General features: G+C 34.5%; 4 protein-coding genes across 7 annotated transcripts; 1 reads left to right on the top strand and 3 right to left on the bottom strand.

The window, feature by feature from the left end:
• Nucleotides 1–486: 486 nt before the first annotated feature.
• On the bottom strand, nt 487–2,408 carry LOC137835949 (protein JINGUBANG). Its single transcript, XM_068644713.2, has 2 exons — nt 1,489–2,408; nt 487–1,253 (listed from the first exon to the last, which is right to left on the bottom strand). The coding sequence occupies exons 1-2, from the start codon at nt 2,092–2,094 to the stop codon at nt 516–518; spliced, it is 1,344 nt and encodes a 447-aa protein (XP_068500814.1). The 5' UTR covers nt 2,095–2,408; the 3' UTR covers nt 487–515.
• Nucleotides 2,409–3,723: 1,315 nt separating this feature from the next.
• On the bottom strand, nt 3,724–6,340 carry LOC137835951 (ALA-interacting subunit 5). Of its 2 annotated transcripts, XM_068644715.2 has the most exons (8): nt 6,101–6,340; nt 5,728–5,786; nt 5,566–5,640; nt 5,348–5,464; nt 5,124–5,194; nt 4,568–4,868; nt 4,175–4,464; nt 3,724–4,019 (listed from the first exon to the last, which is right to left on the bottom strand). In XM_068644715.2, the coding sequence occupies exons 1-8, from the start codon at nt 6,159–6,161 to the stop codon at nt 3,962–3,964; spliced, it is 1,032 nt and encodes a 343-aa protein (XP_068500816.1). In that variant the 5' UTR covers nt 6,162–6,340; the 3' UTR covers nt 3,724–3,961. The 2 variants fall into 2 exon arrangements, with proteins under 2 accessions (XP_068500816.1, XP_068500817.2); XM_068644716.2 differs by lacking the exons at nt 5,566–5,640; nt 5,728–5,786; nt 6,101–6,340 and having other exon boundaries at nt 3,775–4,019; nt 5,124–5,201; nt 5,348–5,437.
• An 879-nt stretch (nt 6,341–7,219) lies between these two features.
• TRZ4 (tRNAse Z4) lies at nt 7,220–12,873 on the bottom strand. Of its 3 annotated transcripts, none has more exons than XR_016520928.1 (12): nt 12,455–12,873; nt 11,997–12,086; nt 11,825–11,869; nt 11,695–11,749; nt 11,467–11,510; nt 10,909–11,385; nt 10,465–10,730; nt 10,235–10,374; nt 10,081–10,131; nt 9,083–9,486; nt 8,353–9,007; nt 7,220–7,768 (listed from the first exon to the last, which is right to left on the bottom strand). XR_016520928.1 is itself a non-coding variant. In XM_068644717.2 (12 exons), exons 1-12 carry the CDS (start codon nt 12,758–12,760, stop codon nt 7,451–7,453), a joined length of 2,856 nt encoding a protein of 951 aa, XP_068500818.2. In that variant the 5' UTR covers nt 12,761–12,873; the 3' UTR covers nt 7,220–7,450. The 3 variants fall into 3 exon arrangements, 2 of the variants coding, with proteins under 2 accessions (XP_068500818.2, XP_090158356.1); XM_068644717.2 differs by having other exon boundaries at nt 10,230–10,374; XM_090302230.1 differs by lacking the exon at nt 11,695–11,749 and having other exon boundaries at nt 10,230–10,374; nt 12,455–12,849.
• A 1,827-nt stretch (nt 12,874–14,700) lies between these two features.
• PNSB3 (NDH-dependent cyclic electron flow 1) lies at nt 14,701–17,391 on the top strand. The gene is made up of 6 exons (XM_068644718.2): nt 14,701–15,256; nt 15,354–15,464; nt 15,629–15,685; nt 16,131–16,193; nt 16,310–16,372; nt 17,046–17,391. Exons 1-6 carry the CDS (start codon nt 15,029–15,031, stop codon nt 17,136–17,138), a joined length of 615 nt encoding a protein of 204 aa, XP_068500819.2. The 5' UTR covers nt 14,701–15,028; the 3' UTR covers nt 17,139–17,391.
• Nucleotides 17,392–18,739: the final 1,348 nt, after the last annotated feature.

Below are 18,739 nucleotides of genomic sequence, written 5' to 3' on the forward strand. Positions count from 1 at the left end.
TCAAGGAATTTTGATATATATTGTGGGACACTGGGCCTAGAACCCTCAAACATGAATAACTACATATACTAAACTTCATTCTAACACCATAATAACAAAATTAAAAATAAAAGTCTAATATTAGTAGATTTATTACAATTAATTAGTGAGGACCAGCACTAACAACATTTTCCACCAAGAAATCAGTACCCAAAACAGAAGACATCACCATATAGCAAAAACATGAGACATTTCCAGAAAGGAAATGGAATCAGAATATAAGAAATATCTATTTTTTTTCTTTCAAAATTTAAGAAGCTTGATTCCTTGCATTTTCTCACTACAGTATTCTTTCCCTTTTGTCATTTCAACTTTTAGTTTATATTTTCAAAAACACTTTATTCTCTTACCCTAATGAGTGTACAAAAATGGTGAGTTACATGAGAAGAAAGTGGGCACAGGTAAATTAGTAGTTGTGTGAAGAATGCAAAGAAGAAGAAGAAGAAGAAGAAGAAGAAGAGTGATAGTAATATTGATCAAAGAGGCTTGTAGAGTTCAAAATACTTGGTGGGAGCCCCAGGTGGGGATGAAGAATGATTATTAAGATTCTTGTGAGTGACACGCCACACCTTCAGGACCCCATCAAGACTCCCAGTGCAGATCGTACAACTATCTTCATTATCTTCCACCAATCTTCCTCCTACGAATGCTGTCACACACCTAATTGGTCCTCTGTGACCCACCAGAACTGCAAGACATGTGTGTTGCCCATCTTGTTCTCTGCCCCAAACCCTGCTCGTTGAGTCAGCTGACCCACTTACCACATATTTCGCCACACTTGCTAGACACATCACTGCATGAGTGTGCCCTTGGATTGACCCTCCATACTGTAACTGCCCTGCAAACCACCCCTTTAGCCAGTAGTGTATGTACCCATCAGTGCACCCACCGTACAAAATTCCAGCATCTGGGGTTAGTGTTAGGGCCTTCACGGGGGAGTACTTGGCGTGCAAGGTTACCGTCAGAGAATGAGGCTGGTCATGGCTGCAAAAATTTCTTCGCCAAACCTTCACTGTGGCATCATCCGAGGCTGTGTACAGGACCCCATCATCAGCCACAATCATGGCGTTTATTGGTTCAGGGTGAGCCTTTATGGTCTCTATGCACTTCAGGTCCGAGATTCGCCACACTTTCACCGTTTTGTCCAGTGAAGCTGTGTATAAAATGTCTTCTGCTGTGTTGATTGCCATTGACGTGATTATCCCCTTGTGCATCTGTTAATGATGGACAAAGTTAACTGTTTCAGCTCTTAGTTTGAACAATATAGTAATTGGTTTTTATCTTTTCTGATAACTCGCCAGCAGGAAAACCGTTGTAAATGCTTCTGTTGTTACAGCTGAGGAGTCACTAAGATAAGGCAATATTAAAAACAGCATTTTTAATGTGGTACCAGAGACGGTTGAAGCACGTGGGCAGTTAAAAACACTGACAAAGGTAGCAGATACTTACTGTCTTGTCTTTTCCGGCGATGTAGCTGCGGACATAGCCGAGTGTCTTGGGGATGGTAGCCAATCGAACATGCTTCAGCACCTTATCCCAAGTTCTTCTCCACACCCTTATCTTGCCATCACCATAGGCTGCGTAGACCGTGTCATTGGAGACTTCGAGAGCCACCACCCTGCAAGCCTTGGTCCTGAGTTGGCCACATTCGGTGAACTCAGGGAGCTTCCACACTCTGACGAGGTTGGAGTCAGAGCCAGTGTAGACCAAGCCGTTTGAGGAGAAGGCGATGGAGAGGATCTGGCCATCGTTTCTGAGGACAGAAGAGGCACAGTGGTAAGTGGTTTGAGGGTCAGAATCGGAGAGTTTGGTAGGAGAAGGAGGAGAGCGTGGGGGAGAGAAGTGATGAGGATGAAGAGGAGAGGAAAGGGGAGAGTTTTGGAGGCTGCGAGAAAGAGTGGGGCAAGAGAGGCGTGGTGGGGAGTGAAGAAAGTTTGAGAAAGGTGTTTCTTTGGTAGAACGGCTTCTGGAGAAGTTGTTCTGAGGAGTTGAGGGTGTGGTTGTGGATCTAAAAGCAAAGGAAGCATTGGGATGGGGTGAGTTGGATTCGTCCATTGATCGATGAGGTAGAAGATCATTGATCTTCTCTTCCTCACGACCCAAAAGAAAGATCAGTGGTGGCTTTGTGGTTATGTGTTGTGAATGAAGTTGGTGTGGTGTGAAGTGTGATGGGGTTATGGATTGGAGGGTGGTAGATGTTGGCTATTACTTCGTTTATTGCAATGGTTGAAAATGAACAGAAAATGTATATACAGTGCACTTTTACGCTTTAAATTACTGAGAAGCATTGGTACATTGGCAGGCCTTGGACATATACTTTGTTAGATGCTGCATTACTTGTTGGTTTACTCCACCTCTGTTAACAACTTTCATGCAGATCGTGTTTCTTTTCTTTGCCTTAACTCATAATTCTGCAATTTGGATTTTTATTACATGAATGCAGTTTTGTCCCACATTACTAATAGTTTTAGTCTCTTTATCCATCTTTTATTTTACTGAAAAAGTGATTTCAATACGTTTCTGTCTAATAATAAAGACTGTAGCAGTAAGTGTCTTTTTAGAATGCTATTGATCTCTCAAACATTGCAATTATAAAGAACAAAAACCAATTAATTCATCATCCAATCCATTAACAAATAAGTGTTTTGAGATGTTTGTTAATGTAGGATTAGAATTCTGAAATGACTTAATTTGTGAAACTGGTACTTAACTAATCAAAATTGTACAAGAGGGTGTGGCAGAGTTGATGTGAAGTTTTTGGTGCAGGAAAATACGATAGCGAGTAAATGGAAAGTGGGATGGGGTGTTGGTAATAAGTTTCTTTAATTTTGTTGAAATTTGAGGTATAAGCATGTGAATGTGATAAATGAAAGGTTTGGCACCTACTACATGGAAGAGATGGTCATTTGAGGGAAATAAGAATTTGAAGAGAATTAAGAGAGAAGGACATATGCTTTTTTCTCGAAACTTTGTGCTGAGTCACCTCACCTATGACATTAATTGGATGTTCTATTATAGGAATTCCTTCAAGTTCCCATCATAAAATGCCTCACCAAACTGTCTGGAATTTGACATCATAATTTTCACTTAAATTTGGTTAGGCAATTGCAGAGGAAAAGAACAAATAAATGTGCAGAAACACAAATAGATGGCAGTGGTTGTGGAAGTCCATATACATTCCACAATTTTTTTGTAAGACCCTCTTGCTTTTACAGGAAAATTCACCCACTGTCACTGACATAAAATTTACCACAACAGAGTATCTATCATCATTAGCCTGGAACTTCAACCAGTTAACTGGGGGTGGGTGTATCTTGATCATGAAACTTGTTGGTCATTTTCTCTGTTGTGTACTTTTTTGGCTGGCACTCCTTGTTTTTTTTTTTTAAGTTTGAAAATGGAAGTATTGTTAAACAACTAATCTATCACGAGATAATATTATATTTATAAACATTATTAATTTGTAATATAATAGATTTTTAAATGAAAATTAGTTTCTATGTCAAAGTATAGACTGCCCATGGATTTTGATCTGTTAATGAGAAATTATAATATTTAACTCATTTTCGCATATTTATTCCATATTGAATAGACTAAATATCAAACTACTTCACTCGTTATTTAATTCTCATAACTGTCCTTCTGCTAAATCATTACATATACAAAATATAATCAATGTTTTACTAAAATTTAAGCTTGGTCCTTTATTTATATATAAAAAAAAAAACTAGTATTAGGGCCATGCTTACCTCGTTACTCAAATCTAAAGTACCTGTAACCCTGTTTTTCAACAGAAGTATGAACAGAGCGAAATTATAAAAAAGAAAGAGAAACGTTTATGTACACTGAGCTTCAAGTTGGTAAAGTAATCAAGAGCAAACAAAGAAGCCTCGTCCCAGAGTGAAAGATGAATCATGGCTTGTCATTTGATACCCACTGGATTTTTGTTCCAAGACAAGTAGGATGGATCCCCAATAGGTCTGCAATTAACATCACCAAAAATCAAGTTTGAAAATTACCAGTTTGTGGTATAATTGGAAACTGCTAGTGCAAAATCATGATCTTTGCACATAACTAAAATAAGGGTAGATCCATATAAACTATAACAGATGATGGGGGCATATGATATTATTACCTTGGCTTGATGACATAGAGAAGTATGAAGATTATAGTACAGAACAAGGATAGACCACCAACGGAAAGGTATGCGGTCCCCACAAAGGGATTTCTTCCTCCCATCAGAGATGTGGTTGAGAGGACCACCTTCTTTGTCCCTCCAAACATGTATGTGTTATAATTGTTTTCTATTACTATTTCTATCTCATCTTTCATTTCAAGGTCAACCTCTATCTTCCCATATAGTTTTCTGAATGTGGGTAGTGCAGCAGTTCGCATCCAAACTATGAGATCCTCTTGCTCGTTCAACTGGTGCATGCAAGAATGCATGCCATAACATAACACACAGGTTAAAGAAAAGGAAAAATGCAAAGCAAGGTAATAATTAAAAGGAGTAAATATATGCATTTACGGGTATACTCTCATTGAGGCGTCCACCCCCAATCAAATCTCTGTTCTGAAAATTTTTAGGATAAACATCAGACCCAAATCTGGACCTTCGGTCACTCCCCCATGCAATGTTCTTTCTGTTGACCGTCAAGTTCTTGTTGTTGGACACAAATTTGTATGTGTCATTGAACATACTCCATGCAATGAGGCCGCAGGGAACAATTGTCTCTTTTTCATTTGTCTTGTCTTCAGGATAACAATTGAGTGTTTCCCCCTCATTTGCCTTGCTCCAAAGTTGCTTGTCGTTTCTACTCTTCACATATCTTCAACAATCACCCAAAACCATGTCATCATAATGAATTCCTCATTCACTTTTGAGAAAAATATTAATCAATAAAGAACATGCTGCTAATAACTTTTCCTGCAACGAGCTCTTGCTGATTTGAACACTCTCACTGAATGGAGATGATTATACATACGAGTTTCTAGAAATTTCAATTATGCCGAAATAAGGCCTTGTATGAAATTTTATACAGAAATAAGGAAGAAGATTTTTCTGCAAAATGTACATACAATACCTGCGATGGTTCTGATAGTAGTTATCTAGCTGATAATAGACATAAACAGGAGCTTCCATTCTATGCTCAACCTGTAAACTTAAAACAAAACTGTTTAAATCAAAGGAGGAATTGTAAACAGGAAAATTGTAAAGGAAAAGAAAAAAACTCTCTGGTGCCAAATAGGTTAGAGAAGTTTGTTCCACAAAATTGAACATGTCTTATTGCAGAAAAAGTGTACTAACAGTCCATTTGGTGACGCAGGTCTTGTTGGTGGAATCGCTTTGAATATATGCCACTGCATCGTTGGCATGTGAGGTAGGAAGGCAACTCTCATCATATTGTAATACAACTTCCTCCACCTGCATGCATCAGTATTTCTTAATGTATCAATCAAACATTCAGCTTCGGCACCAAATCCATTTCACACTATGTAAGTATGTTATATTATACGAGATGTTACACTCTCTGATGAAAACACAGTAGCAAGACCAATGGGGATGAATATGACTCCAACGACAAAAAATGTGGCAATAACCTGAGAAAACAAATATAAAATCGCCAATCAATTGTTAGAAGAACATTTGCAAATCAGAACTGGGCAAGTTTGCGTTGAACGCCGTACCCATCCCGGTGTTAGAATTGGTTTCCATGCAGGAAGATCTTGTTGCGAGAATTCTGTATCTACAAGAAAACAAAATAAAGATTATTAGCAACAATTACTTCAAACACAAATTTGTACATGAAATTGCCAGATTTTGGTGCAAAGTTAGCATTTGAGCAATTGGGTACAAATAACTAAACAAAGCGTTGAAAAATGTTTAATTCTAATTCCAAACAAAGCATCATAACAAAGGTTTGGCCAATTGTTACTTTTTTATTTTTTGAATGTACCATTGCTTCAAGCTGCATATGAAATTTACATAGACTTGGTTAACACAAAATAAAAACAAATTAAAAGAGAATTAATTATAAGCAAATGCAAGTGAAGAACACACATATGGGTTTTTTGGAAGTTTTGTTGGAAGTGGTAGCGTCGTTTTCATCGGGTATATCCATGGTTGTTGAGACGAGATGGGAAAAAAGTTACAGAGAGAGAGTAACTGCAATGTAGTTGTGGTTGGACCACAGAATGAGATGAGTGTTGTTGATTGGGACAATTTCACCGACGCAACTACCGTTCGCCCCGCATAATTTGTCTCCTCAAAATGAAACTCATCTTCCACATTCATCCTCCCAAAAATTACAACATACTATAATAAGAATAAATAGCACTTTTTTTTCACAAACAATTAATTACTTGAGAGTTTATTTTTAATAATAAAATATTTAATTAAAACGTAAATTAAACTAATTAATGATTTTCTTAACATAAAAAAACAACTAGATTAGGCAAGGAGCAATTTTTTTGGTAGGAGTAATAAAGGATATATCTCTATGGAATATAATTTTTTAAACTTCTTTATTATTCAATTGATGCCATTAATTATCAATTTTTTTGGTGTTTTATAACCTTTCATAATGGATACTTTTTCTCAATATAGAAAAAGAAATATGGGGAAAAATTGTTTTTTTACAGTAAGAATTTAACCATTTGAAAACCATTTTTTATATGAGAATACCATATACTAACTACAATTTTAATTCTAATAATTTTCTCAAAGTTGAGTTTTGAATTTTTCAATTTAATTTTGAAAGTGAGTATTTTTGTTTTGTTTAGGTTTATGATTTCTTATGAACCAATAACTTATTGAGTTAAAATCATAAGGATATATGAATGAAAAACACAAGGACTTATCTGTTAATGGTAAAAGTAGTAAAATAAATAAATAAATATAAAAACTAAAGAAGTTAAAATCTAAATAAAGAAAAATGAAACACAAATTTGCTCAAATCTAATAATAATAATAATTAATAGTCTGATTCGTATTTTATTTTATCAATAAAAATATTGATTCCATATAAATATTTTCGCATAGTAATTAAAAAGGAAAATGTCAAACAGATGTCCCATTTAAGACAATACCAATTTTTAATATTACTTCTGCTGAAGAGGAATCAGTGGGAAAAATGAAAATCAGATTGAGAGAATAAAGAGCTTGTCAATGGATGGAATGGAGGCAAAACAATAGATTTCGTTAAATACAATGCTAAATGAAGTTGAACAAATAATTGTCTATGGCACATGTTTCAACAAATGACTCAGTTCCTACTCCCTAAACAAAATGAAGTTGGGTGCATGGGCAATCCAACCACAAATGCTACCATATTTGTATGGCCTGTCATATGTGTATACTCATAATTAAAAAAGTATAAAAAAGAATAAAACAATGAATGGGGTCATTTTGTCAAGAAGCTGAATTCACAGCTTCGACTACATCATCTGACTCGTCAACCATCATTTCATTTCTGAATAGCAATTTCAAATATGGAAGAACCTTGGGAAGCACGGACAAATCAGCTACATTGATGCTCATCATGTCAAATGCAATACATGTTTTATGCATGTGTGTTTCATCGAACACAGGAATTTTAGGATATCTTTGGCTGAAATGGGTAAGTATGGTTCGATATGCATTAGCAGATTGTCCCATTTCTATGGCTTCGTTTGTGGTGCTGTGATTTCTTGCTATAGCCTCATCTACCATTGCATCCTCAAAAGTCGCCTGCAACAATTAAAAGACACAAGTTAACCGCAGCCTCACTAGTTATTAGGTTAGGGATTAAAGAATTCATTGCAGAATGAATTGAAGTAAGAATATCATATATAAGAGTATCACTTTCATATATAAAAAAGATCAAAGAAACATGTAATCTTCTAGATCAAAAAAACACTTATGTAACTTACTGTATAAGAATAAACAAGGATACAAATTCTATTCTAAGAGAGTATCCAAGCTTGAGAAACAGAACTAGGCGTTGGAACTACAGGGTAGAGTTAATTAATGAGAAAGGCTTTTGGTTTGGCCAAAGATTTAACATGGGGCCAAAAGCTTCTAGATTTTTGGCTTGTTTTGTTTATCATTGTTGGATCAGAAATATGACTAGGATCGCTGATGTTTGAAATCGACTACAACCACCTAACCTTTAACAAGGGAATAGTAGAATACTTAAGACAGCATACTTCTCCGGTAGTGGCTTATACACAGTATCAAATTCCTACAGTGATCTCATTCCTCATCATTTATGATATTTCCCGCAAATGCCAAATAATCGTTTAAAGCTAAAACAAGATCAAGAAATTACTTGCCTCGTGTATAAGAACTGTTGCACCACGAGATGCTTCTACTAGCTCTGGGCAGGGCCTTGTGTCACCAGAATATACAATCTTCCAGCCAGGTATCAGTTTTCCAACACTGTTAGTCTTCTCTTCTGCTTTTAAAACAACACCAAATGCCTGTGGGCAATGAACAACGGGGAAACTAATCAAGGCCTTTAGACCAGCTTCCTGGATTACCTCCTTAAGTTTCTTTAGGATAGGATAAACTACATCTTTGTCAACAGGACTACCTGGTCTTCTAAAACAGCTTTGCATACGGGATCCTCTAGCAAACAAAGTTGAATCAACATTTGATGCAATTACGTCCCCATTCTTGTTGTTCAGAGTCTGAGAATCAACTGAATTTCCTTGGGAATCATCCTCAAAAGCATCCAATGAAGCTGCTGTTGTGTGCTTGCAGTCAAGAAACAGCATATCTAAATCTTCAAGTCTTTGGTATGCATCTAAATATCTCTTAAGCTGCCTCGGTCCAACAACAACCACTGGTTCATGAGGCACCCCCTTCAACAAATCACGGCGCAGAGCAAGAATCCTAGCCAAGCCTGTATGGTGATCAGCATGAATATGTGAAATCCAAATGCACTTTAAAGTTCTCACAGCATCATCAGCACCAGTAACACCATATCTGTTTCCAAGGGATACATCAACCAATAGTTCATATTAAAAGAAGAATGAATGTTAAGTATATGGATAGACTTACCTTCTTTTAAGTTGTCCCAAGGTTCCTTCACCGCAATCCATGAGCAAACCTCCTTTTGAAAAAAGATTTATATATATTGAGCTCACATTTCGGTACTTTGATGGCTGGGATGAACCAGTTCCAAGAAGAACTATCTCCAAATCATCTCTCCTTATATTATCCAGACAAGCAGGAATACTATTTGCACATAGCCATGGTTCCTCAACCATCATCTTATGATCCACCACAGGAATTAAGTCGTCCTTTGTCTGACTACATTCTTGCCATAGCTGACTTACATGATTAGCTGCTTCGGAAACCTCTGGAATCTCTGACAGTAAATCATCAATGATTTCTGAGGAAGACACCTTTGTAGGAATACAAGATCTATCCAACCCAAGATGAGCATAAGGACGCAAAGTAAACTGTATAGCAGAGAGTGGTATATCTATCAATATATGAACTTGGCAAACGGAAGATAGAAATCAATTAATTGTAACTATAGTCCTAACGTGACCACTGCTGACAAATGTATCTGAGGGATAATTGGAATAGCACTATCAAGGAAAAGATCTAACAACTCTCCTAAGGTGATTTGGTCATGTCAGAAGATTAAGAGAAGCTCCGTTGAGACAATTATGTCAAATCATAGATAACGATTAAAAAGGATAGGTGAGATTCTTTGATAAGAAAGTGCTAATGATTTCACATAAAAAAATTGGAGTCTTACAAACTTCCTTCAATACATTTATTATAAATTTCGCAATAACAGGTCCATGATGAACTACTTTCTCCAAGGACTTGACAAGAAGAATGTCATTTTATGCTCTTTCTAAAGCATCCAAAAAACCTTAAAATTTTGAAGACAAAAAGTTGGACCACCGTAAATGTTTATTTAAAAAGTTATTTGAGCCGGTAGTTAGTAGTTAGTTTATCAAACTCAAAAGGCTTTATTTTGAATTCTACAAGAACAAATAAGTTAAACAGCCAGGTGGCCAGACCACATCAATCTTTCATACCTTAAGAAGATTTTCAGCAGAAATTACTTCAGAAAGCTCTGAAAAAGAACACTGCAAAGGAATCAAATCAAACAAATTAATTTGACTCGTATATGTCCAAATAACCTTCGTCTAGTAAAACAAATTTCATCTTCTATCATGAGACAAACCTCACTTGAAGCAAGAGAGCCAATTTTTGAGCTATGATTAGGAACGGACCAACTTCCTGGAGCTGGAAAGAACTGAGGACACAAGTAATTAAGTCGTGTTGCAATTCTTGCACTAGCTTTCAAAATAGGAATCTCTACATTCTTCCTGCAAAGAGAACGAGCAACCAGGTTTAATCACTGATAATGGAGGTAGGAGAACCAGAAAACAGAATCTCCAGAAAGACAAGCATCTTACTTTTCATGTCCAGCCATGATATGTTGTGCGGAACTGAATTTGTTCATCCATTTTTGGTAGTTTGAACAACTCACAACAGATGCAGGAGTTAGATGAATTATACAAGTGACAATCTTACTAGCCTGTGCTAGGTTGTTTGTTTGATCACAATAACTAGCAAGTGATTGTTCAGACAATAACGCTTCCGAATGGGATTCTGTTGGGCAATCGACAAGAAGTACAATGGGACCAGGAACAGAAGGACCCAGGACATCACTTGGATGAACCTATTGTAGGTTGTAGCAGAAAAGCAGTTACTTTTTCAATGTATGGAAGCCCAACATCAAATTAAAATAAACTAAAGCATGTGTTGGACAGATTGTAATCTGTGCCCCAAATTCTAATAATTTTTCTAAATTGCTTCTACTCTGCTTTAGATAAATAATGTGGAGTTTTGAGACTAACCATGATATTCTGGTGATCAGATTTCACCGAGTTACCAAGTTGCAGTTCCCGATACTTGGGCCCAGGTTTCAGCCCAAGGGCCTTAGCTTTCTCTGGATCAAATTTTCCCTTTATTTCAGGCAGTTCACAAACATATACTACAGACATATCACCAGGTTTTGCAGCAGGTAGTTTTCTGCCATTGGGAGAATCAAGGGTATCTGGACTATGGTCCATCCTCTTTTCTGAAGAGCTTTCTGAAGTTGTCAGATACTGACCTTCAATGTAATTTGGTTGTAGGATAATGGCTGAAATTTTGACCACCTCATCATTAATAAGAACAATGGGGTCCAAAAGCTTGCTTTGACGTGGCAAAGTGGATCCATCGGTGTTGAAGACAGGCCCAAAGCTCTTTGTGTGAACCATGGCAGCACTGGGAATAAAAGATCTCATGGCATCTACTAAATACTTAAGGTCTGACGGACCCCATATATTAAGCTACAAATTAAAAGAAACCATTTACTATAAAAAATATATATGAAGAAATTAAAAGATCATACGAAGCTAAATGCAACTTACAGACAACCCTTCTTCTCCGATGCCGGCCAAAGTAAGCAGTAAACCTGTGAGTTAAGAAAAACTATGAGTACTCCCTCTAGTTGAATCACCAATCTAACCAGCAATGAAGAAGCCATTTACACACGTCAAAGAAAGTACTAAATCATTAAAGAAAAAAAGCACATGTTATGCAATACATAACACGGATCATGACTAAAACCGCAAGGCCATTGACAGTCCAATACAGACCTGGAAGGCCACCAGCAGTCTCAGAGCAGACGCGAGAAAGAAATATGTGATCTATCTGAAGAAAGATGAACAAAAGTAAGAAAAGAAACAAACTATATTTTGATGAGATGAAGCTAAAGATATATGATACCTTTGATAACTTAATCTTATGCTCTGTGCAAAACCTTTGCAATCCCTGAATTGAAGATTAAATACAAAACGTAAGCCTCCACGCAGAGATGGGAAAGCAGATGACAACATGAAGAGAATAACTGAATGCAATTGGAACGCTGAAAGAAAGAGGAATTATAGTTTGGAGTTACCTCCCCAGCATTGAATATAAACCTTTGATTGTCAAAGAAAAGCAGGACTGAAGGAGACGTATCCTGAGTATCCATTCCAGTTCCCAATATCTGTGATTGAAAGCAGAGGATAACAAAAGTGTAACAGGCTATGAAACATGAACACTGATACACAAGGATACTGAGATAACCTATAGTCACTAGATAGATAACAGATATCCATATATTATATAATTATAAATTATATAAATTAACAATAAAAAATTTATAAAAAATATATTTTTCAATAACTTTTGAATTTTATGCTTCATCGATACATGTCTGTTATGAGTGTGTTGTTTGCACTGTACACAACATTTAAGAGACGTGTTCGAGCTATGGTAATAGGCTACATTTAAGAGACGTGTTCGAGCTATGGTAATAGGCTATAGGTAACCGTCTAGTGAGAGGAAGGGAAATTTAGAGAGGAAGTAAGATACCTGAACATATGAGATGGTATTGATTGGGTTGAGCTTGCGAACTTTGAGTTGGAGATTCTTCCTGGAAACGTCGTTGCTGTCTCCGCCCTCCGCCCTTTTCCGGTTGAAGTTGGACTCCTTGACTTCCATCGGTCTCGGCGTCGTGCTTTTCCGGCGGAGAGGAGGGACGGTACGGTGTCGTTTGGAGGAGGCGATAACGGTTAGGAGAGAACGGAATTGGAAGTTGGAGGGTTTTGAGAGAGAGAGGGGAGAAGAAGAATGACGAGGGAGAAGAAGAAAGTTCCGAAACTTTGAAATTTGGGCCATCGTTGAAGCCCTTTATCTGAAGAGGGTTTTAGGCTTTAGCCGTAACAAAACCGCCACTACCACTTCTTCCTCGCCCTCATTATTCCTTTCCAATTTCAATTTTCTTTTTCTTTATTTCATATATTTTTTAGCCCAATATTTAAGTTAATTTTCATAAATATTGTTACCCACGTTCAATTTTTTTATCATAAAAAAACATTAATACGTAAGTTTTAAATTATTTATATATCTTAAAAAAATTTAAATTACTGATCTGAAAACCCTAAAATATTTAACAACAATAAAAAAAATTTATATAATTACTTTTATCTTAGTCTAACAACAATGTGAATTGTTGTATACGGTACAATTTATTGTTTTACTCATTCAACTTTTTCATAGTTTAATAATTTCCTTTATAACTATTAAACAGAATGAATGCATAGACTATTATTATTGACTTAGATGTCACAGAGATTTATTCAACTCAGATTGTAAACTATTTTTAAGAAAAATATTTAAAAAAAGTATAGTATTTAATAAAGTCTATCAAACAAAGTTTAGTAAGTGAATTGAAATTTTAAAATATTAAAATATTAAAAAATATTGCATTGAAAATAGTATGATTTCAATTAATTAGTCAAATGATTGAATTTTTATAGATTTTGTGTAACTTTTTATTTGTATAAATATCATTTTTTTTATAAAAAAAATTATTTAAATATGTGAGATCTACCAATTTCACCAAGTTTTCATGACACGGTCATTTGAATTTGGTAAGGAAAGTGGTCAGCAAAATGAGTAGAATGGAATAAAAGATAATTTTAAATTTGTGGAAGTTACCTAAACCAGACTTAAGAGTCTACTTCATATAAATACTTCAATACAATATCTTCTATTCGTCAAACATTTTTACTTCTACCTGGTGGAAACGTTCAAGTTGTACTATAATTCTAACTTGAACCACTTTCTAACAACTAACAATTTTATTATGCTGAAACATCAAAACAATGAAAAAATAATTTTAACCCAATGTTATTTCAATCACATTTTAAATAAAAAAAATTAACCCCGACCCAACCTAGAAATCACTTTCGTAATAAATCCCCAATTTGCAAACCCTACATAAAAAAAACATATAATCAGTTCAAAATATATTTTATATAAATTTGGATATACTATGGATTACATAATTTGGGAGTTAATCTCATATCAGAACAAACTTTCAGATTGTGTAATCCGAAAATTAATCATGAATCTAAAAAAAACTTTCAGATTACATAATTTAGAAGTTAATCTCGTATAAAAAAAACACTTTTTGATTATGTAATCCGAATGCTAGTTATGAATGTAAAAAAAAGGCTTCCAGTTTACATAATGGTAGATTCTCCCCGCACCAGATCATTTTGAACTGCACCCAATATACATAAAGAAAAAGACCATTAATGAAATGAAAATTAAGGTTTAGGTAAAATGTGCACCCAACCCACACCCAACACAGCAGTGCACCCTTCATTTTTCGATGGTCACTATGAGGCAGCACGCGGAAGCTTGGAAACTTAAACAAAGAGCAACCCAAGCACCTTCATTCTTATTCTTCTCGTGACTGTGGCAACAACGAAACTCGAAAGCAGCATTGAGGTACCGTGACAACATCAAACGAAGCTAGCGAAGAAGGATTGAAGCCACTGGAGAAGGAGACGAAGTCACCGAAGAAGATTGTTGCGAAACCTTGATTTGTTCCAAAAACATTAGAGTTTTCGCAACAACACTGATGGGTTGGGTGTGGATTGGGTGCACATTTTATCTAAACCCTAATTTTCATTTCATTAAGAATATTTTGATCTTTTCCTTCACGTATATTGGGTGCAGTCCAAAATGACCTGCTGCAGGAAGAATCTGCCTTACATTATCTAAAAACTAATTATGAATATGAAAAAAAAAAAACTTCTAAATGATGTAAATTAAAATATAAAAATACAAAAATTTATAGAAGTCACTGTGTCCAGGAAGAAGCAGTCCTGTCCAAATTCCTTATTCGATCCAGAAAGCCCAACTCAACCACAACCATTGTTTGCCATTACCTTATCCCTTTATTAGTTCATTTTTCTTTCACAATATTATATACATGTTCCATTGCAGGCTATTGTAACTACGCAAACACTATCAGATAACACTATGAGATAAGATCATCACAAAAACAACCACAAACGACAAGCCCCATTCATTCTACTACACTCAAATTCCCTTCAACCTAACACTTAACAAGAAGCTTTGAAAATACCACAGATGTCACTCCTCCAACTCCATTTCACTTCTCAAGCATTGCGTCCTTCTCACCACAACTTCAGGCCTAACAACACACCTCATTATGCCTCTAAGCGTGTTACCTTTCTGAGAACCAAAATCAGAGCTGTTAGCACAGTTCCTGAGAGGGACTCAGACTCAGACTTAGACTTAGACTTAGACATCACTGACCCCAACAAGCCACCTTATGTTGGCTTTGTATTTGTTAGTGTGAGTTCAACAATTATGATGCTACATTCATTTTAATCTTTCAGTTTTTCTCACTAATGATTTTGGTGGTTTCTTCTGGGTTGGTTGGTTTGGTTAGTCTGTGCTGCTGCCTGATGGAACACCAGATATGCACTTTCGTTCTGCTTGTGGCGGCCAGAAGCTTAGGAATATAATGATGGATTCCAACATTGAGCTCTATGGACCCTACGTAATAACCTCACCAACTTCACACAAAACACTTTCTTTTAGTATATACTTGCATGCTAGCAACTTTGCTATTTCTTTGTTCTTTGTAACTCTGATAATTTGCTCTGTAACACCCATTTTATGGTGTGAATGAATATGCTTTTGGTAATTTGTTACCTTTTCCAGGCCAGAGCTCTGTTGAATTGTGCAGGGGGTGGAACTTGTGGCACATGTATGGTGGAGGTGAGCTATATAATCATAACCTTTTAAGAAGTGTTTCATGTTTGGTATGAAGGTTATCAAACTCGCGGGTTCACTTGGAATTTACGAATCTGTATCTGGCGAGTCAACTCGTGAGTAAATTCGTTTTTTTACAAATTTGATATAAACTTAGACTCACTCGATTAATTCGGTACAAACTCGCGAGTTCGAGACGAAGTCTACGAGTCGAGTTTACCTCCCACAAGTCTAAGTAGATCTCGAGTCTCATAACCTGTGAATTGTTTTAGAAAACTTTTCTCAAAACTGTTTTTTACTATATTTTCTCACAGAATATCCATTGAAAATATGAGAATCCAAAATTGCTATAGATATGAAAAACATTACATATCCCTTGAAATTGAGTCCATAATTTGTTTAGTATATGGTAATATAATTCTTGAAGATTCTACTTTGCACTTCTTGTTAGGTTCTTGAAGGACAGGAGCTTCTAAACCCTCGCACTGATAAAGAGAAAAAACTACTGAAGAAGGTATCAGATAGTGGGATTCAGATTGAAAATTTGTTTTTGAGATTTTGTTACTATGATCTATGTTTGGTAAGAAGAGAACTAATTAGGGTTGTTATGTGGGTTTTTCCTTTTACCAGAAACCAAAGAACTGGAGATTAGCATGTCAAACAGTTGTTGGTGAAGCAGATACCAGAGGAGCGGTTTGTGATTCTTCTTCACCCTTCAACTTTAACACTACTACTCTTTTGCTTAATAAATTACAAAAATAAATAAATCATAAAACATAATGTTCTCGTGTATGTGGAATACATGTATTAGACATTGACACTTATACAACAACAATATCAGTGAAATATTCAATTCAAATAAATATTAAATTTTTGATAATTTTATACAATTTTAAATTTTTATTATTAATTTATATAATTCATAATTATATAATATATAGATCTATCTTACCGTGTCTTATATTTTAGAAATTATACGTAATTCTGTGTTTTACATTTTAAAAATTATACATAAATACTACATTTTAAAAATTTACATATCTTATAACATATCACATAATTCACTTTTCTTCATAGTAACATGTTACCAATTTCATTTCATTTCTGTTATTGCTACTTCTTTATGCAATCATAATTTATTTTTATATAGAAGTGAAACATTAATCTATATATCTAAAGAACAGATTAAGAATGTGTAAAAGGTAAAAAAAATGTTTTATAATTTTTTATGCATTTTTCCTTTATATTTAATATAAAATATTCTTACTTTGTATTAATCTGTATATATAGAAATAAATGAAAACAATTTATAAATTGAAATATAAATGTGAAGTATTATATTTTTAATTGGTTTTGATATGTGCAGCTTGTGATTCAACAACTGCCAGAGTGGAAAGGGCATGAATGGGGATATACAAAGCCTGGGGAGCCCACCTGGGATTCGGAGGAGACTCAGTGAAGCCCAACCCAAACCCAAACCCAAGCCCAAGCCAAGCCCAAGCCCAAGCCCAAATTATAATAATAATAATATAAATCCAATTCTTGGTAGCTATATATGCCATGCATTTTAGTTTTGGCTTCATTTTTTTATTTTTGCAAATGAAAACCATGAACAAAATCTTGAAAACTTGCAATTAGGTCATAGGATACATAATATTCTGTTGTACCACCCTCTTAATATTTTTTTAGTAAATAATTATTTTTTACAATAATGACATGAAAATTACAATAAGTTGTTGCTAAATAAGGTAATACCGTCTCTATAAAGTAAATTTTTTAAAAAAATCAAAATGCGAAATAATCACACACGTCATTAGATGAAATTTAAAGAAAATAAATTTCATTTTTACAGTAACAAAGTTTTCTACTTGTTAAGTAAAGTTAGAGACATAAATTAAATAATGTCGTAATTAATGGATATTTAAATATTTTGATTCTACTAGCTAGTATGATAACTCATGTGGTATACGTTGAGTTTACATTTTATAATTTTTATACTATTACAATTTTAATGTACTTTTCAATGTAGTTTTGCATTCAATGTTTTATCATTTTAATTTATATGAATAAGTATTTTCAAAAATATTATTTTATAAATACATTTGTTTTTTTATATACTATATATATATATATATATATATATATATATATATATATATTCCAAACCGTATTTTATCATGTAATTAAATATGATTTAGTTTGATGCAAATATTTTCCTTACAAAATTTAATAAAATATTAATTGAGTTTTAGAAACTATAAAATAAAAACATGATTTCATATTGAAATTAGGATATAAAAAATTATTGAAAGATAAAAAAAAAATCTTTTAGGTATAGAAAAATGTAAATAAAAAATAAATATTCTAGAAAATGCTGTAGAAATAAATACTATGTGTATGTATAAAATATAAATCCTCTTGAATATATGCTCTATAAAGACACGTAGTATTAAGGTAAACACAAAACTCCCTAGACAACTTAAAAACGCCAAGGCAATTGTTTCCTGCAATCAATCAATTTTGATTTGCAGCCAATGAAAATTTTAAAATTCGATTTTGCCCTTTTCACATATTTGCTTACGAATTTCAATATCTGGAAGTCATTTTTATACATTCCAGATTTCGAAATCTAGAAGGTCATTTTCATATTTCATTTAAGCTTCTGGATGGTCATATTTGGAAGTGAATAATGAATTCTGAAATTTTATATCCAGAATGGTGTGTTGTAAATGGTGTTGAGGATTGAGATCCAGAACTCATTTATGTTTGCTTACGGATCTTGACATTCAGAAGATCATTTATGTTGTCCAAATAAGCTTCTGGATGGTGAAATCTGGAAGTATTAATTCCGAATTTGTATATCCAGAAATTTGTAATTTGACTTACAGATATGAATATCCAGAAGGCAAAATTTTAAAATCATTAAGAACAAAATAGACATTTTACGTGAATGTGTTGAGTGCAAATCATAAATGATATGGTGGAGGGAGAATCAGCCAAAAACCAAACACAACATAATCTCAAAACCTAAAACACAATCCACCAAACCCAAAGAGAATA

The sequence above is a fragment of the Phaseolus vulgaris genome, chromosome 5, assembly GCF_051622355.1.
Source record: "Phaseolus vulgaris cultivar YP4 chromosome 5, ASM5162235v1, whole genome shotgun sequence".
Lineage (NCBI taxonomy): Eukaryota > Viridiplantae > Streptophyta > Magnoliopsida > Fabales > Fabaceae > Phaseolus > Phaseolus vulgaris.

Coding starts and splice junctions, on each gene's coding strand:
- LOC137835949 (XM_068644713.2), bottom strand. CDS start 2,094: ATGGACGAATCCAACTCACCCCATCCCAATGCTTCCTTTGCTTTTAGA. Junction 1,254..1,488: donor TCGCCGGAAAAGACAAGACA/GTAAGTATCTGC, acceptor CATCATTAACAG/ATGCACAAGGGGATAATCAC.
- TRZ4 (XM_068644717.2), bottom strand. CDS start 12,760: ATGGCCCAAATTTCAAAGTTTCGGAACTTTCTTCTTCTCCCTCGTCAT. Junction 11,386..11,466: donor TCGGAGAAGAAGGGTTGTCT/GTAAGTTGCATT, acceptor TTTAATTTGTAG/CTTAATATATGGGGTCCGTC. Junction 10,731..10,908: donor CTGATCACCAGAATATCATG/GTTAGTCTCAAA, acceptor AACCTACAATAG/GTTCATCCAAGTGATGTCCT.
- PNSB3 (XM_068644718.2), top strand. CDS start 15,029: ATGTCACTCCTCCAACTCCATTTCACTTCTCAAGCATTGCGTCCTTCT. Junction 15,257..15,353: donor TTGGCTTTGTATTTGTTAGT/GTGAGTTCAACA, acceptor TGGTTTGGTTAG/TCTGTGCTGCTGCCTGATGG. Junction 16,194..16,309: donor AGAAAAAACTACTGAAGAAG/GTATCAGATAGT, acceptor TCCTTTTACCAG/AAACCAAAGAACTGGAGATT.
- LOC137835951 (XM_068644715.2), bottom strand. CDS start 6,161: ATGGATATACCCGATGAAAACGACGCTACCACTTCCAACAAAACTTCC. Junction 5,787..6,100: donor AACTTCCAAAAAACCCATAT/GTGTGTTCTTCA, acceptor GTTTTCTTGTAG/ATACAGAATTCTCGCAACAA. Junction 4,869..5,123: donor TACTATCAGAACCATCGCAG/GTATTGTATGTA, acceptor TGATTGTTGAAG/ATATGTGAAGAGTAGAAACG.